Source organism: Perissodus microlepis, chromosome 14, assembly GCF_051167445.1.
Source record: "Perissodus microlepis isolate ML-2025 ecotype Zambia chromosome 14, ASM5116744v1, whole genome shotgun sequence".
NCBI classification, from domain to species: Eukaryota; Metazoa; Chordata; class Actinopteri; order Cichliformes; family Cichlidae; genus Perissodus; species Perissodus microlepis.
In genome coordinates this window covers 18,742,174-18,764,635 of record NC_140474.1, presented here as the reverse complement: position 1 = coordinate 18,764,635, position 22,462 = coordinate 18,742,174, and the positions used below count along the sequence as shown (strand labels likewise).

General features: G+C 39.3%; 1 protein-coding gene across 1 annotated transcript in view; it reads right to left on the bottom strand.

Moving 5' to 3' along the window:
• cbl (Cbl proto-oncogene) overlaps positions 1 to 22,462 on the bottom strand; it is a 34,868-nt gene that overhangs the window by 8,556 nt on the left and 3,850 nt on the right. The window contains exons 2-8 of the mRNA XM_084949769.1: positions 20,901 to 21,148; positions 7,343 to 7,489; positions 5,655 to 5,811; positions 3,277 to 3,398; positions 1,442 to 1,579; positions 648 to 735; positions 9 to 140 (exon numbers count right to left, since the gene is read on the bottom strand). Coding sequence (XP_084805895.1) covers positions 9 to 140; positions 648 to 735; positions 1,442 to 1,579; positions 3,277 to 3,398; positions 5,655 to 5,811; positions 7,343 to 7,489; positions 20,901 to 21,148 — 1,032 coding nt within the window. The remainder of the gene's footprint in view (positions 1 to 8; positions 141 to 647; positions 736 to 1,441; positions 1,580 to 3,276; positions 3,399 to 5,654; positions 5,812 to 7,342; positions 7,490 to 20,900; positions 21,149 to 22,462) is intronic.

Here is a 22,462-nt window from a genome sequence, read left to right as displayed (position 1 = left end):
TCTTGTACCTGCCAGGCAGTGAGACAGGAAGTGCACATGAGATGACCACAGGGCTCAATCTTCACATCCTTGTCGTTCTCGGCACAGATCTTACAAAGCTGGAAAGTGGAGCCCATCTCACAGTACAGCTCATATTGTTCCTGCGGGGAGAAAAAAAAAAAACATGACAAGACGGTAACATCACACAGGAACAACAGCACCTGAGATCCTTTTGAAAGAAAAAAAAAAAAAAGGAGAAAAAAAAAGCCTGGAAGGATCTAGAGCGATAGATAGTTGTGGGGGTGTAGTTTGAGTTTCAGTCCAGTGGCTGCAAAATGAGTCTGTTCATTGTACTTACAAAATTCTGAGAACATGTATGAGTCTGAAAAGATCTTCTACAGTATTTAAAACAAAGTTATGAATAAAGATGTTGATAATACTCAAACTTCTTTAGGACTCCCGCTGGATGCACTGCTGTAAGAGTGATCAATACCCGATCCCATTTATTGGAACCAATCTTATTAACAGATGTATAAATTGTTTAAATCCTTTGTTTAGTCATCCAAACGTAACAAACCATTTTAACACTGCAATAAAATAAAAAGCACACGAAAAAAAACCCCAAGTGCACAGGGTTTTCAAGGGTCTTAGAAGAAGGCTGCTCTGACCTGGGTGACTTTGATATGGTCTTGAGGCGAAGGCTCGCACAGTCCTGTCAGGTCAGGATTTTGAGTCCGGCCATCAGGGAATAAATAGCTGCAGATGTAGAGACACAACAAATTAGTAAATCTATATAAAGTATCCCTGGGTATTTTGGCAGGTATGTTAATTTAGAAGTAATGATCATTATTAGTTACTGCAATTATGTGGCATGTATACCTAACAGGCTGCAGTAATGAAAACATCTGTTCAGTCCATTCATTCGCTACGAGTTTGTGCATGTACAATACGTGAGTGTTTTCTAAATGAGTCAGACTCTGTAATTACCATTTGATAAATGTTTCGAAGATAGAGGTGATACAGTTTATAAGCTTTGAAAAGTTTTCAAGATTTCCCACTTGAAATCACCATTTGATTACATGGTGGAACGGACCAACTATAGCTGTTATTAAACAAAGGAATCAGCGCTGGCTTAAAAAGATGAGTTTTACGCCAGTCAGCTAAATCAACAACTCTATTGTGGTTAGAACACTGGAATGATGGGAACATGTAAAATGATATGTCTGAATTGGCTTAGAGCAAATCTCACACACAAAACTGTGCAAGCTTTGTAGGAAGAAAGGACAGAACAGGAGAAAGAGAGAAAAAGAGGTGCTCTGCAAGTAAAAATTACATCGAATCAAGGGAATCAAGACTGTGAACCAGTGACAAAGACACAAAACAGAAGCTCAGAGGTCTGGATGGAAAGCTGCAAGAAAAAGACATGATTTTAGTGAGGCTCACAAAATGCCAGTTGACTTACAATCCTTCCCTGAAACCATCAATGAGAGCCTGGAAGAGGGGTTTATTATGGGGAATGGTCTGGAGTATATTTCCATCTGCAGTCACGTAGCCAATAGCCCACTGGCCCAGTCTTGTGCAGCTCAGTCGGAAGATGTAACTGAGAAGAGAGGGAAATTGTAAATAAGAAGAGCTCGAATGGTGTTAAATGGTCAGATTTAACTCTGAAAAAAAGTAATAAAATACAATGAGATGAAATGTAGTAAAAGGGCAGCAATGGCTGCAAAATGTGCACAAGATATACCTTCAAGTAAGCACAATCCAAATGAAAATATGCAGGCTGCATAATAAACATGCATAACAGAATGTGGCAAAATCAGCTACTTTTTTCTAATTTGCATTTTCATTACAATACTGAACACATATATACATAAATATATACTAGATCATGGGATACACATCACAGATACACACATTACATTCCGTGTATATAACACATTATAGAAACATTAAAGCAGCTGCGTTTACACCATTGCCGTCGTTACCATTTGACGTTGCTAAAGAAGACAACTGGGACAGAACTGAGTGTAGGAATGACAGAGACACAAAACCCATCACTGCTTATCAAAATAAAAGATCAATAACTAACATCAACCGCAACTGGACTAATACTGGTTCATAAGAATGACACTGTTGTGGAGCTGGAGGTGAATGCACAGCATGTTAGATTAGATAAAAATAGCCATTTGTGCCGTGGGATGGACAGTGGAAAGGCAAGAACAAAACTGAAGAGATAAGAGATGGACCCCCCCCCCCCAATATGCACTTCTCTAGTTAACTGCACAAGCTGACCAATTTGTATACAGAAATGAAAAAAAAAAGGAGACAGCATAAATAGGGTTGCTCATTAAAAACTGGCAAGACTAAGTGTTGGTCACAGCCTCGATGTTTAGCACAGAACTGTTGTACCCATAGTACCAACAGCATTCTCTTAATGGCACACAGTAATTTAGAGCGTCAAAAACGCTGCACTCACATCAACCAGTAACTACTGCTCCAATGTCAACGTGGCCCTACACGGGCCAGGCCTGAAAAGTGACATCAGCTTTCAGCATACAATCAGGCCATTGATGCAAGGTACCAGTGCCATGCTGCCCTGGGTTCCTCACACACAAACTAAAACACATGAACACACAAACTTTTGCATTAATTGTGAGTGAATCTGGCATTAAGGTTAAAACTGTGCCCTCTCTGTCCTCTACCAGGGACAAAAATAGGACCTAGGTGTAACTATCCAGTTGCCAGAGTGATGATTTGATGTGTGAGACGTGTGTCTAATAATGGACAAAATCATGTTGCTCAGTGCTAAAATATATGCTGATAGAAAACTAAACTGTAAAAATACATGCAATGAAAGGTCACCGTAATGGTAGAGACATTTTGGGTATGAACTGCATTTACAAATGGGCATTTATGCTTTATGTATGCACTGCACTGTGCAGTGCAGTGAATATGCGTTCTGTGTACGGCTGCATGAATAGCAAAACAAGGTTTTTTTGTTTTGGCCCTGTGTTGCATGTTCTGCTTTTGCACCCAGCACAACGCCATTTTTCACCAAATTGTGCAATATGTCCAAGTAAAGATCTATAGATTACAACAGACTGTAAAGTTACCAAGCAGCCACAAGGTGGTACTGGTAAAAAGAAATGGTGATGCTCGATTAAGTTCCTATACAATTATCCATCCATCCATCTATATGCCTGATATAGCTAATGCTTTATGAACCATGTTAGACATTCAGTGTTGATGAATATTTCACGAAGTCTGGTGTGGATGTCTGGTATCATGATATCTCACCTGCCAGGCTTGTGAATGAACTTCTGAAGCCGAGCTTTGACCTCATCGTAGGTGAGGAAGGCCATGTACCCCGGGTGAGTAACTGCCAAGCTGTTCCAGTTCCGCAGCAGGGATGACCAAGGCTACACACACACACACACACACACACACAGAGAAAGTGAGTCATCTGATGTGTGAATGTACATGGCAGTAACAGAATGAGCACAGCAAGAGTGAAATATATTGCATAACTGGTGATATTCAAGGTTTAAACAACTGTTCGGCAAACCTCATTGTGATGTACAATGACCGGGATCAATCTGCGCAAAAAGGTATTTTAAGCAAAGCAACTCATTTGGCACCACCTGGATCACAGAATGAAGACTCCTAGACTTTAGTAGACTGCTTTCCATAATGTACTTTCAAAAAAGAGAGAGAAAAAAGCCTGGCTTATAGGAGCTCATGTTTCTTTCTTTAAAGGCGACTTGACCCACATCCAGAAATGCTCACAATAACTAGTAAAAATTTAACATGAAGAAGAACAGGGAGAAAAAAAAAAATCATGCTACTCCACAGCACACTCACTGAATGCATGCTGTAGTGAGTAGGTGGTTCTGCAATTGCTATCGTTAGTCTGTCTGATGTGTGAAAGGAAGCAGAATTAACACATATGACACTTAACGTGAGCTGCAAAATTGAGGAGATGCAAACATGTTAATGGAGACCCATCCAGTCCTCTTTCAGCATCACAATAGTTGCCCAAATGAAAACCTAACACTGCCAGTTGCCTAGTCCAGCTCCACCCTCAATCTAACCTTAATCACAGAGAGGGGGAGCTGGACGTGGTCCAGCGCCGCCCATTTGGCTCTGCAGTAAGCAGCACTTAACACAGGAAGTGACAAGTCAAAACTGTCTCCTCTGGACTCTTTTCTGGAATATATTTTATCACATGTCTGTTGTATGCTTTAGTATTTTTTTTCCTAACAGACTGCACTAAATAAGTGCAATAAAGTCTGATGAGTAAGGTTATATCCAGCAACTGTACAATTACTTTTCAGGTACATCTTAATGGCATTTGAAGGGCAACTCATCCTAAACTACTCCGTTTTCACCTAACTGCACTAAGAATGCATGTTTTCTTATATGTGCCCATTTATAATCAAATCATAATTCAGCCTAAAGATATTGCATGAAGAGAGATGAGATATCTGAGAGGGCTTTTAAAGCAATATTAAAAATAAATAAATAAAAAAAACAGTCTGCTGCATATCAAGGACAGAGCTTAAAATGGCCACAGGCTCACTTCCTCTTCTGCATTTGAGGACATTTAGAGGAGGACGTTTTTGTAAGTGGGAGTGCCATAGGAAATGTCTGTAATCTGTTTAGGCTTCATTAAGCCTGTCAGTAACATACACATAAGTAGGGGTGATGTCACTGAGGAATAAACATTAGCTGTTGCATACAAGAAATTGTGGTTCACTCGAGATCAGTGGTTCTCATTTGATACAGTTTTAATTGCAATACGGATGCAAAGAACTTATACTACAAAATACAGATAAGCCCTGAAGAAGGTAGATAAATGCAGCCTTTGTGCTCCCCTTCCCAATATGCTTTGCTTTTTTCTTTTTATCTGTCCTCATTCTATACTTAGAGAAATTTGCAGCACCTGCACACCAGAAGTATATGACAAAATGGCACAGAAACAAATGCGCTGCTTCATGATTGTGAAATATAAGTTGTGGGTTACATTTAGCCCTTTACCTCTGACACAGGATGCAAGTAGACAACCAGTAATATGAGCTATAAAACACACAGTTAATTTAGGGGATAGCAAAATAAAACAGTTTAATTTCTTAACCTCTCAAAGTATTCATATCAAAGAAATTCTACTTCTACTATTCTACTTTCAACCTTGCTACTTATTACTTTTCTGGAAGTAATAAAATACCTCAGGGAAGCACATTTAATGACTCTTTGAGAAAGATCGCAGTGTCGCTCTCTAGCACAAACAGACTTATCTAGGCCACATGATGCAACAACAGATGCCTATTAAAGAGTGCAAAATAATTCCCGAACATATCCTTGTGTACTGGCTGGGCAGAGAAGGAGGAAACTTTCATTGTCAGTGCTGTCTGATGGTGTATATACGTCAACAGACATCCTGCTAATAAGTTGATAGAGTTAGCTGGAAAAAAAGATGCGGCTGATTAGTTTAAGTTCATTATGTTCTGCTTAAATGAAATCTGTTTCCTAGACCAAGGCTAACAAACCCTTAGGAATTACTCTCCATCTTGGTCTTCTCTGTCTCTCTCTTCCTTTGCACATTTCTGCTTTCATTAGCTCAGGAGACCACTATAAAACAAAGAGAAAGATGCAGTGTGCACCTGTGTGATATCTACCTGAAAGAGCCTGGTGAATATGTCAAACTCAAAGACGGAGATGTAGTCATTGCAGGTTAGATCTATGGTGGACTTTAGGGCCATAGCCTCCAGCCCAGAGCTGATGGGATGAAACTCATGGAGAGACTGACGGAATACCTTCCAAGGCACAATGGTTCTGTAACACACAAAAAAAACACATTGGATGATGACATCCCCTCAAAAAAAAGTGTAATAAAGCATCAAAAATTCAAAGCTCATAAATAATGATTCTTAAATGCAGGCTACCAGCATGCTGTCTTGCACAATGAAGGTAAAGGTGCAATAACAGTTTTGGTTTTAAGCATTTTACAAGTATGTCTGCATCTAACACGCAACCCATACCTCGAAATGCAGCCATGAATAGCCTGTATGTAAAACCTACAGTGATTAACATCTGATAAAGAGGAAATGCTATTATATTCAAGTCATCTTTGTACTGGACATAAATATAAACCTGATGTGAACTGAACTGAATTTCAGTCCTTTGACCAACATTTTCAATATACTGAACTTTGCAATATTTATGAATCCCTTTTCTTTTAGGGAATAATTACGCATACACACTAACGATTGTTCCCTAGGATGATTACATCCCCTTGGTATCTGACTTGTCTGTGTATATAGTGACTGATTAACCAAAATGTGCGCACAGAACATTAGTTGTGTCCATAGTTGCATGTGAATAAACCACAAAAAGACAGTGTTCTTTAGTCACTGGACCAACATTTGTCCCAGGGAAGATATTCATTGTCTGATTTCTGTGAAAGAAGGCAAAACCTTTTCCTCTCAGATGTTCCACAGAGTCATGTGAGAGAGAAAAAAAGACCTTTTTCCTCAGCAGTGCTCAGCAATCCTGTGAAAAGCGGAAAATACCCCATGATTGAACAACTTGTAGAACCACCTTTAGCACCAATAATTGGAAGTAATCTTATTTTTTCTCTCACATTGTTGCAGAGGAATTGGCCTGCTCTTCTTTCCGTCACCTCAGCACACTGAGGTTTGTGGGTATTTATGAATCCACAGCTCTCTTAAGGTCCCACCACAGCATTTCAATCAACCTGATGTCTTGAATTTGACTGGGCCATTACAACACCTTGATTTGCTGCTGTGCTTGTTGTGATCATTACCCTGCTGCGCAACCTCACATATGACTCTAGAATACTTTGATACACAAATGAGTTTGTGGTGAGCTCAGTAACTACAAGGCATCTGGGTCCTGTAGCTGCCAAATAAGCCCAAATTATCACCCCTCCATCGCCATGCTTGACAGCCGGACTACTGAGTCTGAGATTGAGCTCTTTAGTCGTTTCAGTTTTTTTTCTCCTGAATTTGCTGGGATGTCCACTGATGTACCGATGAGATTGTGGCATTTTGTTAACACAAATCTGAACCATCCAGACCAGCAAATAGCTGAAACCTTTGCTTTTGTAGAGCTGATCAAAGTTGCTGATAATCAATAAATCTAGTTCATTTGAATGGCTGCTATTTATCCTCTCAACTCCTGTGGAAAGGAGCACTTAGTTTTTCACAGAACTACAGATTCTCTTTTCACATGACCATATATCTTCTTACTGATTTGCACTATTGAATTTCCTTTTTTACAATTTAAAAGTGACTCTTTAAGTTTCCGGGAACCACTATGATAATACACACACAAATGTGCTTACTTATCCCCGAAGGCGCGTCTCCAAAACTCTGCAGCATCTGCCTTAGTGATGCGGAAGTTGTCACCCTGAAACAGACCATTGGGGAAGATGGCCTTCAGCTCAGCCAGCATGTGGCTGAAGATCAAAGACAGCTTGGTAAGATTCCTCCTGTGGAAGTCAGGAAAAGAGGGAAGACTGTCAGATTTAACATGTTAAACAGTGAATTGCTGTTAGATGTTCACCAGACCGTGCAAAGGCCTCAAGAGAGAAATGCTGAGTAACGTTAGTAACTTATTAGCATCACAGCTGGATTTTATTCAGATTATACCGTGTGTATTATTTACCAAGGTTGGAATTTCCAGAAAACAAAATCTGATTCTTTGAAATTCAAAAGTAAAAAAAAAACAAAAAAACAAAAAACACCAAATACACAACCTCAGTGTCAACTATAGTTTTAACGTGTCACACACAGTAGTTTACGGCAAATAAGCAGAAGTCAACTTAGTGTCACAAGCTATACACAGTGAGAAAACAATGTTTTCAGCTAACATGAGTGTATTCAAGTACAGTTTTACTTGTGGATAAAATACTGGCAAAAACACTGAAACAGAAATAGTAAATATTCAAATGCACATCAAACATGCAGTTTCCTGAGTCCACCAAAAATAATAACCTATTTAGCATTCTTGCTTGCTCAGCCATCTGTGTCAATGCAAAAAAAGAAATGCAGTGATGTGATGTGGATGACTGTCAAGTGTTCAAAAACAACCCAAAGCATATTACACACACACCCAAACATACAGTGTCACATGGAATGTGACTTTCTGTTCTTTTTTTCCTCCAAATAGAGTTGAGGTGGCAACAGGATTCAGTGACTTACAAACTGTTAATTGGCTGATAAATAAGCCTACCCTTCCCCCCATGCAAAATGTATATAACAAATACATCAGAATATACAATGGAAATGATGAGTCTGGTAAAACATGAAACCCTTATTCTTTCCCTTTGTGTATGACTTCTGACTACTTTTCATCCTATTTCATCTGTTTGTCAGCCTGTTATTCAATCTATTTTAGTGAAAAGGGGGGACACCATCATGGAACTCAAAGGAATTTGAGATTTGAATGCGAAGTGCAGGCTACCATAGAGATAACAGATTCTTGCTCCTCAAATCTGCCGAAACATGGATCGTAGTTAAAAGAATGGGCTTCCAGGTTTAAATAACAAATAAATAGCAAATCAGCTAAGATCAGCTAGATCATAGAACCAGCTAAGGACATTCTTACTGAGAATGTCCAGAGAATGTCCTTAGCTGGTTCTATGAGCTAGAAATAGCTTCAGGTATTGGCATACATTTCACAAGTACATGCATGCATGCATCTTTAGAGTGACTACGATGTGAAGGTTAGGACATCGTAGTACATAGGTGTGACTTCAGATGGTCAACAAGAAAGGAGGAAATAACTGAAGAGCATGAGGCCAAACAAGAAAATGACATAAATATGAGAAAATACTTGACTGGGAAATAAGAGAATGAATTTGAACATTATCACCATGCCCGTGCACCACATCACAGCATTATAAGCGTTAAGCTGAGAAAGCGGTGATTTACGAGGCGGCACAGAGGGAGATTGTGCTTGGCTGTCGGGCAGGGTGAATTGACATGCACGAGAGACAGCAATGAAAGCGCGGCTACACTGCAGCTGCCCCACACTACAGCACACGCCCTATGAGTGGAAAAGCGGGGAGTGGAAAGAGTGAATGAGGAAGCAGGACAGTGACCAGAGATGGATGAATAAGATTAGTGTATATTGACATCCTGCCAAAATAGAGTAGTACTTGTTAAGAAGACAGTTTACCACGGAGGGGTATACAAGAATCTGGGGGGAATGATGCAAGGCTTGCACAAGTGTTTTACACTTACACTCTCGCGGTAGTAAATGATAACAGTAATCACTCTTGTAGTCCTGATGTCTAATCTTTTTAAATGCTCTGCCCACTTAAATTCTACAGCAAAGACTTGAAGCTAGATGCAATAACTGCTGTTGTCTTTGAAGTCCAGGCTAGCCTCTTCAGTGATGAAATGTGACAAATGAGACCAACTACTCCCAGCATTTCCCTTAGGAGCTCATGTAGCTCTATTTAAGAGCATCTTCCCTTTCCAGCATCATCTCAGGAAAGACAGATGTTTGTGACACTGTATTTCTGTGTGCTTTCTTCAGCAGCTATCATCTCAGCAGGAGGTCGCCCTCAGTTACTTTGCTTCCTGGCTGTACTGGCCTGCTGAGCCTAAAGCTGCTGCCTTATCCTTTCTTCTGTCAAGCTCTCTCTACTCTGTACTTAGATCTAAGTTAAAACAGCCCCCTCCTGCTTTTCTTTTACCTACAACATAATCATATAAAGACAGTCTTCACCTCTCTCAAGTTTGTGTGGAATTGCTCTCCCCTGACTCACAGCTTTCATTTCATTTTCATGAGGGTTACTTTGCCATCTTATTCATCTACTCATCCACTCCCTTCATCTCTGAACTTAAAACATTCATGGAGACTACTTAAGTGTTTGAGCTTATAAAACCATCTCTTCAAACCCACCATTTAATTTAAATTCTAATTCACCAAATGTAATAATATATTTGAATATAACCACTTGGGGTGGACACATTTATATAGGCACAATGAGCATTGAAATTTGGATCTTAACAGATTCAAAGTTTGAGGTGAATTTCATGTGCACTGAAGGGGAATAAACTGAAAAGTTTTTGTGGCCAACTTGTAAGACTGAGAAAAAGTAACAAATCCTACCAGGTTCAGCTAATCCTTAGATCACAGTGGGATAAGTTCAGACAGAAGGTAAAGCAAAAACATGCACTATGCATCAAGTCTTTGGGAAAAAAAAAGTGTCTTTTTTGGTTCAGTCTTACTTTCCAGTGTGTGAATGTGTGCGTGAATGGGTGGATGACTGAATGTGTAAAGCGCTTTGGGGTCTTTAGGGACTAGTAAAGCGCTATACAAATGCAGGCCATTTTACCATTTAACTCTTGTGAGAAATCTGGATTTCGAAGCTGACTGCTAAAGATGCTTTTGGCTTTAAAAATCAAGAAACTAATAAAACAGATCAACATGCAGAAGAAGCTGCTGAGGCAAGTTAATTAAGTTGCCTAAACTACAAAAGCACCAGAAGCTTCATACAGGAAGTGGAACTATGTAACTAGCTCAGTCAAAAATGGGACTGCGCTCTTACTTGCTGAGTTTGCGATGATGTTTGGTGCTGCTAGGCTTTAGATCGAGATCGATTTCAGTTAAAGAAACCTGCACTAGCAGTTTGCTATCCATCAATCTTGTGTTTTGTAAGTAAAAGGTACAGTGTGCAGTGATTCGATTCAGTGTGACTCACAACTAGAGAAGGAGTCTGAAAGTTAACATTGGTCCTACTAGCATCACAGTTTCACAGCTGTCTATGGCACAATATTAGCATTGAGAATAAAACATTGTATATTTTTGTCTGTAATGTTGAGGAACCACTAAAATTAGCTGAGTGAATATTAATATTCAAAGCTAAGATACAAGTTAATTTAAACTATAAACTGATTTAGTATCTCTCAGCCCATCTCACCCTAAAACAGCATCTCTGTACTGTGTGTAGACTTGGCAGTAGCCAATACTTCAATAGCCAGCTTTACAACAGTCACTGCTATTTGAAGTGCTGTGCCAGCAGCGACGATGAAGAGTAAGTGTGCTACAATCATACAAAATAGCATGCTGATATAGACTGTCATATACTTCTATAGTGCTCTGTTTTTCCTGTAGTTACACTGTCATTCTTAACCACAGTCAAAGGCCAATCCTTTTTTTGAACACTAGGTTTTTGTCCTCCATCCCCCTCATACTATAGAGTGACCTCTGACCTTGCAGCTGGCTGCTCCCTTCCTGTTTCCTGCTGGTTGTGATAAAGTAGCACAGCTAGCCGGCCAGCAATGCATTACGCTACGTTAATTCACCTCAGCACAGCCGCATGGGTCATCCTCACAGAATGAGAGCTTTTCTGGACTCACGATAGCCACAAGTAGCTTCGGTATTATCACGCAGCTGTGTTATCGCTTGTGCTCGAGGCCAAAAGGGAAACGCAGATCAAACACAAGCCGTGCTCGGCAAAGCTACCAGAAAGTCATTTACAACATCATATAAAATAATTAAAACTAGAGCAGAACTAAGTATGTTGAGGACAAATCCAGAGACCCGAAAAAACATAGGCCTATGTTCGCCTCCTCCACTCCCAGTGGATTACAATTTTATGTAATCCAGAGATTTTGGGGAAATCATAAGAGCAGTAAGTTTCTCAATAGATTTGAAAAGCATTTTTGAGGAAATGCACCAATGTGTCACATTTGCATCGCATCATAAGACTATCGTGGTGTTTTTGTTTTTGAGTCTGTGGTTGGCTTTTTCAGTTTGAAAAATTCCTAAGAGAAACAGACAACACAGCCTCAGTACACCGAGCAGTTACAAGCTCATTTACTACAACATGAGAAGCCACCGCTGTTTCAGCAGAATGCAAAGCGCTGTACACAGGACACAGCCTGCAACTGTGTTAATACCACTGATTAAGATTTGACATATTAGGTATCTACATCATGAAGATAAGTTCCCAAATACAAGTATTTCAGAACAAAGTCAATTAATTTCCAGAATTAAATGTCAGAATGTCAGGAGATCACACACAGACACACAAAATCCATTAGACCAGTCAAAGCTCTCTCCAAACTGAAACACTCTTACAGTCCTACCATCCTGTACTTTTCAGGCACTGACAGATCACATTTTTATTGACTCATGATGGTCCAGGGAAATGGGGAGAGCACTCTCCATCAGGGTTAATAGTAACTCCAGCACTGAACTTATAAATAAACAATGTGGTAAATTGTGATAAAAATATACAAAGACATTAAAAATGAATATAGCTGTTGTACTGGAGTGTACACAATGTGTATGAAATTCTGCTTTCCGGTTTGCCTCAGTCATCACTTTTAAACCTCCAGAAACTGGCCTCATTCCAGAGCAATATCAGGAAACGGCCATGACAGCAAACAAGCAACAACCACGAGACAGTGTGCTTTAGCAATGATCCAAGCACACTTATCTGTTCCTGAGCAGTCCTTAATAAATAAAAACATTGGGAAAATCCTTTCAAACGTCTTTCACCACATTTCAATGTATTTCATATTTCTTATAAACACTTTATCACAGCAGTAAATTAGACATGCTTAAATCCAGATTAGAAATTATATAATAAACAGCTCAGTTTCAGCCAAATCCTCTCACATATCTGAGTGCATATCTGAGCTCATTTATCTCTGTGTGCATAAACAGCAACTGCTTGTTGTACCCTGCGAGGCAGAGAAGATAGTGGGTTGCATCATGCTAATCACCATAATCTAAGCGTGAGGACTACATGAGTCGACTGCTCACTGATATCGCTGCGACATAAATAACCGTGATGCTCTGCTATTTGTGTGCCTGCATATATCCGTGCATAGAGCCCCAAGCTACGAGTGTAGGAAAATGTAATTGAAGCCGAAACACCCGCAGCCTCTGAAGTGTGAACCGTGTTTTCCATTCCCATCACCAGTAGCCGTTAGGCTAACCACTAAAAGCTTTCCTTAAATTACTCCAACTACATCAGCACCAACTAATCAACAAGTATTCCCCCTGTAGCATCACACAGAGAGGCTGTTTTTCATGTCATATCAGTCTGTACACGGAATTGAGCTGAGAAGGAAGCACATTTGGTGTGATTCATATAAGACTGAATGCAGCACAGAACAGCAGCGGTGGGGAAACTGAACAATGGCTTTCTCTAAAATGACACGTAACGCTAGAGTAAATCGTCTTAAGGCTGTAGAAAAATTCGGTTTAGGCATGAGTATGCAAAAGGAGGACTGAGCCCTATTCCCGTCACCCTGAGCTACATTGGGAGATTTCAGGGTGACTGTTCAATACAGTTCAGGATTAAAAGGTTTTGACTCTTATTTCCTTTCTTGTGAGGTGTAAAAACTAACAAAGACTTCAGTGAGAGTGTGTTTCATTTTCGTGGGAAACGTAATGCCGGAACTACTTCCTCTGTTAACAACTTCAAAATGATTAAAAACCTCAGCAGTACAGGGCTATCAGTTGAGATTAGCAAGTTTCTAACTGAGCTATTATTTCATATGAAATTGTCCATTTGAAAGAAACTCAATATTTTCAACAGCTATGATAAAAATGAGCTGGTCTAGTTAAAGCACAAAACTAAGGCATGTACTGATTAAGGAGGAATGAATGAAATCCATGCAAATTTCTCTATTCACTTTTATCTGACATAATAAAATACACTGCAGAATTTCCTAAACTCAATTCTATACTAGAAACAAACCTTCCCTACAGTATAGTAGCTAAAGTGATAAGACGGGTTTTTAGATAAGCAAATTCAAAAGCTGTGTCCACAGAGACAGACCTTTGTTTCACGTGGATGTCAGGTACATTTACAAAAAATAGGAAGCCGTGCTTTAGGACAGCTTTTTCTCAGACACAAAAATAGAAGAACAGAAATGAAAAAACCCCTGCGACATTTTAAAGTAATGAAGTTACGGTACAACACACTGTCATTTTTCTTTCTCCACGAAGGCTCGAGTACATGAATTTTTGACAATACAGCAACACCGTGAACAACTGGAAAATAACAGTTCATGCTAGGATATTTTATTCATTCAGGTCTTAGCATTAGCAAGATGTGAGCGGTGCAGCAAAGAAAAATTAACTTTGAGATGGATGATTAGGACCAAAACAAATGCAGAGCTAGCCAGAGGCTCTGTCTACATTTGTGTTTTGACCAGAGACAAATGGACCCAAATCATTGTTTTAATGAATGGCTGTACAGTAGCCCAGCTGCAGGGAACATTGAATGAGTAGAAGCTGGAGGAACTCGACTGAGCATTGTAATAATATCACTGAAACATGCCTGGAATGCATTTTTCTATTGTGCAAAGGACTGGAGCAATGTGCTGTCACTAAGGGAAGTTGGAAGTAAGCACAGAAGGAGAAAGAGCAATGGGGTGAAAGGCTAAAGGGTGTGTGTGGAATAAAATGTTAACTCCTGAGTGTGAGGCTGGAGCTGAATGCTGTTTTATTATTAAATTATTATTTAATTACTTATTTAGTCTTTAAAAGGCACTGTTTTTATTTAACATTCCCAAGATAAAAACCATTTACCTTACAATGATTTAAAAAAGGAGTATACTAAGAGACAAGCAGAAAATTGTGACTAATAAGTGGTTCAGAGCATAAATTAATGAAATTCAATTTTATTTATACAGTCCCAAATCACAACAACAGTTGCTTCAAGGCACTTTATATTGTAAGGTAAAGATACAGAGAAAAACAAAAAAAACCTCCAACAATGATATGACCGCCTATGAGCAAGCAATTTGGGAATGGTGGGAAGGAAAAACTCCCTTTTAACAGGAAGAAACCTCTGGCAGAGTAAGGCTCAGGGAGGGGAGGAAGATGGGACGAAGACACTGTGGAAGAGAATCGGAAATTAATCATAACTAATGATTAAATACAAAGTGCCAGTACAGGTGTTTGACAGATTTATTATTTCCTTGAACTTAGTATGTGTGCAAATGTTGTTAATGTGTACAAAATGGGAACAGGGAAGCAACCTAATCTGTAATACCTCACATGATGTGCAACGCCAAGCACGCAATTCACCGTTTTGTGCTAATCAACCATTTCTTTTTCTTTGCTTCCTTGTGGTTAAACAGGAAGCAAAGGGTTTTTTTATTAATATCTGCTTTACATGAAGCTCTGTGAAACCTGAGCGATACCGTCATCAGTTTACCACAAAATGAATTCTTAAAGAAATCCTAAAAATAGCTCTGCAAATGTGCTCCTTTTGCTGCTTAAGGTGGTTTAAGTCAGTTAGGGACATTTTGTTTCATCTTCAGATATGAAAAAGAAAAGGGGTGGGGGGGGGGGGTGCTCACAGGGGATACTCAGAGTGCTAACAGGGTTTTGTCATAATGTCTCACTAACAGAAGAGTGGTGGAATACAGCTAAGATAAATTAGATCATAGTACATAAACACCAGCACTGCAATTATTATATTTCTGCAGTGCAGACTATTCCGCAATACATGACTGTGCAGTCTATAAGCTCACCACTTCCTGTAACCAGCTGGACCTATCAACGGTGGTCAGGATGCGATGGCAGCTTAGCCCAGGAAGATGATCAAACAGACTCTCTCAAAGAGGTCAAAGCTGTATCCGGTTAGACCCATGGGAGGGCAGGCAGAGGGAATTATCTGAGGACACATTGATCAACCCTTCTACTGTATGACTATTCTTAGAGAATGTGCCATGAGTAATGTTTAAACACAGGCTTCCTATCCTGTTTGCACGTAAATGAATAAACTGGCTTAAAAAAAAAAAAAAAGAGAAAAAGAAAAAAAAAAAAGCTGTATTAACCAAGAAGAGATTTGGAAAGTCAATTACTTTCAACATAGACCAATTAACAGCCAACAAAAGACCACAGTTACAAAACACTGGGCTGTTAAGTGCAGAAGTAGTGACTGGTCATTTTTTATAACACATTATGGTCTGACTGTGTAGCTCTACTTCCTGCTTAGAAAAGGAAGAGCTTTAAGGGCTAATCCTACTCTTCTAGCCATCTTGAGAACAGGCAATAATGTACGTTTGGTCTTGGGTTGAAATTTAAAACTAAACTAAACTGTATATTAAAAATAAACTAACAGTGTGGCTCTTTGTGAACTCCTACGGCGGAAAATGTCTCGATTGTGCTGCGTAAAGCCAGAAGAGGAAGTAAGTGAAGCAAACAAGGAGGAAGTGCTGACTATGTCATGTCGATTCTGACCAAATATGGGTTGTCACTGTTAATTAAGTTTTGCTTGGAGTCGACTCACTTTCATCTTACCCTCTTTGACTTTCAACGACGAACCCCCTCTTTTTCCTCTCCTCTGTGACTATGTATGCACCTCGTTTCCACCCGACTCAGCTGCTCCCACAGTCAAAGCCCAAGCGAATAGTGTTGCTCAACAAACCCAGGCGTGTACTGTGCTACCGCGACTCTGCTTCATCTCTAAAGCTAAACAATCTGCGTGGCTCATGCGTTAGTGGGGGGGCTGGATAAATAGAAGCCAAAATCTCCGGGGAGGACACTGCGGAGAAGTCTGCACGACATCGCATCATAGCATATCCACCCACTCTTCATTTGGGGCTCTTATAACACACTTAAGATCCTTCACTTTGATTTGAAAATAGCCATAAAGCCCAATCATAGACCCTGAAGTCAATGGCTGACAAGCACTGATGTTGGCTGAAGTTAAAGTGGTGGAGATAACAAGTGTCAGTCGGTCTTGCATTTTCATTTTTCTATTTGAGGCCCATATTATCCTCAGCTTCTGTTTAACCAAGTTTCTGTTTTATTAGTTTCCTAGCATCTCTCCGTCATTGGTCAATTCTATAGCATTTTTAAGTGGGCTGACACCCATTGGTTAGTGTCACTGCCACTGCCTTCTCCTTTGAGACAATGGCAGTCTTTGTGTGTAATGCCTGGCTACTGTGTGTGTGTGTGTGTGTCCATTTCCTCTCCTTCAAGCACGATTTTTTTCCCTTCTTTCTGCACAGTCTCTTGGTCCAATCAAGCAATGATAAAAACGAATTTCACAGAGAAATTGACACAATGTCTAAAAACAGCTTTATCGCCTCATGTCAAATACAGGAGTGGTTCGCATAGACATTTCCTCTTCTCTCTGGTTGCTTTGGCATTTTTTTGCTTCTATGTCTGCAACATTACGGTCATGGTAGCTGAAAGAAAACAATCTTATTGAGGAACTGAGCAACTAGATGAGGATGTACATCTGACAACTGACTTGATAAAATGATTGCTTAATTTAAAAGAAAAAAAAAAGAGACTACGTTCAAAGGAAACACCAGGTTACGCCAATGTGTGGAGAAACATTAGAACCATGTATTTCTGATTTAGTTCTGCAAGTGATCAAGTGATCTAGCCTTGGAGGGAAATTTACTCCAATCAACTAAATTTCTACCAAATTTTAGCAACCTGTGTTCGTTTTTATTGCAATAATCAAAATCTGGTGGTACCGATGAGCCCACTTTTAAGCCATCTTTTTCTCGCTGTCATTCAAGCCGTACAACAAATCCACTTCCTCGTTGCAGGCATATAAATAGTCTAAATCTTCACTTTCCTTTCACGTATGACTGTAGACTTTTCAGTGCGTTATTACAAAGAGCATGCACAGCAACACTGGAAAAGCAACTATCCACAGAGGGCTACTATGTGAGCCAATTTGCTGCACACTGACTCTGCTCTAGAGGATTTTTTTTTTTTTTCACAGTGGTGAAGCATTACAGCTTTCCAAAGTAAACCACTAGTGGCTTCTTCAATGACATACATTTTTTGGCTTCTCTCTCTCTCTTTTTGACTGCACGTTTAATCTTATCACAAGTGCTTGGCAAAATTATGTTTTTGCAAACTTTGAAACTTTCAGACTTTTATTTCTATTGTTATTATTATTTTTTTTTACTAAGATCAAGTGATAGTCACACTCCTTATTACTGTAACAAAGTTTACAGACTTTAGTAAAGAGTACATACTAGTCTTAAAGTATGAAGGGTCGAATAAGTTTACTTGATTACTTGATCTTGAAATTAGAAAATTTATAATGCACAACACAAATAAAATTTTCCCCAGGTCATACAATAGTAACATGGTTATAGTTACACTCCAGAAAAGTCTGAAAATTAAGAAAATGCCTACAGCAAAGGAGGGCTTAGCACACGGGGTATTACAAAACAAAAAAAACAAGACGCTGCCACAGTAATGTCAGTCATCATCCCAAGATGAGCAATGAGCAAGGGTGGGTAGCCCTGATATCATGATTGCGGACTTGTCCATCACAAGTTGTTACAAATTCTCATTTCTTGCATATAAAGACACGGTTCTGACTCTCACAATGACCAACGTCTACAAAATGTAGTTAATATTCTATTGAGCATGACTTGAATCATCTGTTAAGTGTTTACTGAGGTTACAGAGAAAGGGAGTCGAGGGCCAATTTTCCACAAACTTATACTACTGGAAGTCTTTGTGTAACTGGAAGAGCAACTCCCTGTTGGCCATTAATTAATTATATTTTTTAAAATGCAGGTTTACCACATTTGGGTGTTCACTTTTCAAAGCTGGAAGCTGCTTCCATCTTATACATACAGTCTGTGGATTAGCACCAATATAACAAATAAACTACTTTTGATCAACTTCACATATAAGCTTTACTTGGCAGAGATGAACCACCTTGAGATCCCACACTCAGTACAAATATCAGCTTAGTACGGTCTAATACTGGCATAAAGCCCTTTCCACACTAACAGCTGGCGTCAGTAAATTTTGTTGAAAACGAAGCTTTAAGTATTAAACAGTTATAATAAATGTTAACCTAGCATTAGCAATTACCTGATAGCAACATTATGCTGTTTGTTATCATTGGTAGAAGGTAGCAGCTATGGCTAATAATAAAATGATGCTTGCAAATGTTATCAGTCCCACCCATCTGTAATGTTAATTAGACAGTGTTAATTTAACAGGATATCACAATTATATTTTCTTTAATGTCCTAGACTAATGCTAAGAAAAGTCTATCGGGAACTAGGTAAAAGGTCGCGGTCAACCTTATCAGCTCTGATCAGCAAAGAAATATGGTGCCAGGTCACCAGAAGTACAACACTACCACAGGATAAAATATTGTTGTCTTAGAAAATATATATGCAAACCTTACACAATTCTGTCACTATTTTTTCCATTACATAAGACAACTTAAAAACAGTGTTGTTTTGATGTTATTGTTTCTATGGTTTGAAACTTTATTTAGAAAACAATACCTCTTAATTTTTTGTCAATCCACCTCCGGTCTCTGAATCATCCACATACCACTACAACAAAAGATTCATACTGTCAAAATGCTAAAGGTCATCTTGCAGAAATATAGTAGCCTACAGTTGAAACTTGGATATCGCACTTATTATTTACAAATGTCTTGATGTACAAGTAGATGTACTGTGTCAGGATCCTACATGTTTATTACTACTGATAGCGCCTCCTGTCTTACTGCTGGGATCCACTTTTGTGTCCTATAGAAAACCTGTTTATTCAGTTTGGCGGCTTAAACAAATGACTGTGTTTTCTTCACGCTGCGGGGAACCTTCAGGGTTTTTCAATTGGAGTTGGAATTGCCAAGGAGGTGCCTTTATGTGTTGAAGATAATGGAGAACTATGAATAGTTTTGCCCTATGTGTGGGTAGAACTTGTGCTGTCTTCATTTGACTAAACTAACACATGCATTCTGTAATGTGCATTGTGAAGAAACAAATTATGCCTGGGAAACTTTGCCATGGTTAGTTTCCCAGTTGACATCTGAAGCACATGTGTGCTCAGGCAAAACTACTACCTGTAAGTACAATGTACTTGGTATCAGAATGGGTATTATGTCCTTTGACTATGGTCTCAGTTCACCCATTTTCAAATAACTTAGGGTCCAAAATCTACTGAAGATGGCAGTCTGTCATAAAGGTTTCCTTGACAACACAAAAAAATCTGCTGCCAGTCATCTTGCCTACTACCAGTGAGAAAAGATATTCTGGACAAAGTCCTTGCAGGCACAAAATCTGACGGCAGTTCATGTCATTTGGAGAGATCTGCTGTAAAAGGAAAAAGTATTCACATCACAACAAAGTCCAACAGCATTCACCCACAGCATACATGAAACTAAAAGGGCGTCTGTAAATATATACAAAGAAGAAGATCAGCTTCTTCCAGTATAGCCTGCACCTCAAGAAAGGCTGCCAGTTACCACTAACCTCACTTTATACTGAGGTTTTTTTGTTTTTTGTAAAAAAACAAAAACAAAACCCAAATGGAATGTCTTTTCAATAATCTGAGTCTCTCCAAACAAAGCCATGACAACTCCTTATTTTCGGGACAGACTATACACTTCACTCTGTTTCTAGATAGAGAAATAATACTTCAAGCAAGACAAAAGAAAGAGACAAGCGGGAGGCACCATGTGACTTTTCAAAAAAGTAAAATAAGCTACATGGCGAAACTATGCTCGAGTAGATGGTAGAGATATGGAGGCACAAAAACAAAGCAGCATGCAGGCAGGCAGCTGTAGATTAAGCGCCATTTTGACCACAAACGCTCACATGCTCAAACCACAACACATCTTTCCTCTTGTTTTGATGCTTCTTGAGCTACAGCCAGCCTTGGGGGTGGGAGCAATTGTTCACGCTGTACCTGCATCGTCAGAATTATTCACAATGAACTGCTGCATTAAGAAGGTTTCACACCTTGAAATTTCCCTTTTCAGATGTGTTTCATTGAAGACAATGAACACAGCAGCTCAGCAAGGTTGAGAAAAGCATTTGTACTTGAGAAAGCAAATAATTTATAACATAGACACTGATACGATTAAGATGGGCATCTATTCCATCTATTTCATCCAGTTTTCTCACCTTGGTTGTGAATTCTCCTCATACATGCGTTCCTTGCCCTCCTTGAACAAGCTAATGGTCTGCTTGGTCTTCTTTGTCAGGTTCTCCATGAAGACCCGGAAATACTCATTGTCACCCAAAGTCTCCATTTTGCCCTCGTAACGAGACAAAATGGTGCGCAGGTGCTGGTAGGTGTCTGGCAGCAGGTCCAGGATGTAGGGAGGGCTGTTCTTCAGAGCCAGTTTGGGGTTTTGGCATAGCCGCACCACCTGCAGAAAGGGAGGATGTGAGGGGGAGGGCAAGATACGGTTAGAAAGAGTACATAAGATAAAACTCAAGCTAAAAGATGTGGTAGAAAGTGAGTGATGAAAGAGCAGGTAAAAGGACAGAGAAACAGAAAGATAATCTGCACAATCCATCCCATGTGTCACTATGCATTTTCACTCTCTACATCACTAAGACAGTATTTATATCATATAGAGAATTTCACATAAATTAGCTTCTTCTTGCATTAGAGCACTTATCTTTAGTGCAAAGTAGTGTCTGTGAGCCTAGACAGGAGACGTGCAGAACAGAAAAAGCCAATAAAGTTAAAAAGACAAAGAAAACACTTTGTGAAGTTAAGAGTAGTCAGAGTGATGCAAGTCTGTATATTATGCAATCGAAAATATAGACAGAGTAGCAAAGTTTAAATACCTTGTGACATCTTAAGTTAGTTTACTTATCACCGTACTATCAGAATGACCTAGATGGCAAACCTACATTAATTATGCAGCTAGTCGCCTGCATTTTTTATTCATTTACTACAGCTACGCAGCATTTCATGTGAAAATATACATTTTTAAACACAACAGACACAGTTGGATGGTGACTTACACTCCCAAGTGTTTATCCAAATTGTGTCACAGGGGGCTGAAGTCTAGCTAACACAACAGGTGGGGGATACCCTAGACAGGTAGCCAGTCCATAACATGTCTAACTCAACGAGAGACAGCAGTTTCCACCATTTAATCCAAAACTAAAGCCAATTTATAATCATCAGCAACTTGACCTTTGTGTCTTTGAACTGTGAGATAAAATTGCACCAACCAGAATAAAACCCATACAATTATGCAGGCTCAGTGAGAGAGTGCAAAGAGCTAACCAGCAGATTTAAACTTTTATGAAGCAATAGCGTTCTGCACCTGCTGCTTCAAAATATGCTAAAAGGGCCTGTGATGTGTCACATGTGGCTTTGACTTCTGACTGAACATTAAGTAGAAAATGCATACATATTGTGCATCGTGATTCAACTTTAAGAAAAAGAGATTTAGCTGGTGTAGAGCATAGTCCTAACCCTACAGTAGCTCTCCTTTTTAAGATATTACTTTTTGTAAACAAGAATTCCTGCACCCTTCCCACCCCCCTTTTGACTAGCATGTTTTAAGCATGTAGTCCCTCTATGTTCCACTTCTTGAGCATGTTTACAGAAGCTGTTAATGAGTTTACACTTCCCCATTTTAATTTGCACATCCTATGCTACTTCTGCCTTACAGACTCAAATTCTCTTTACTTAACATTTGGACATGATTGCCTTGCAAATT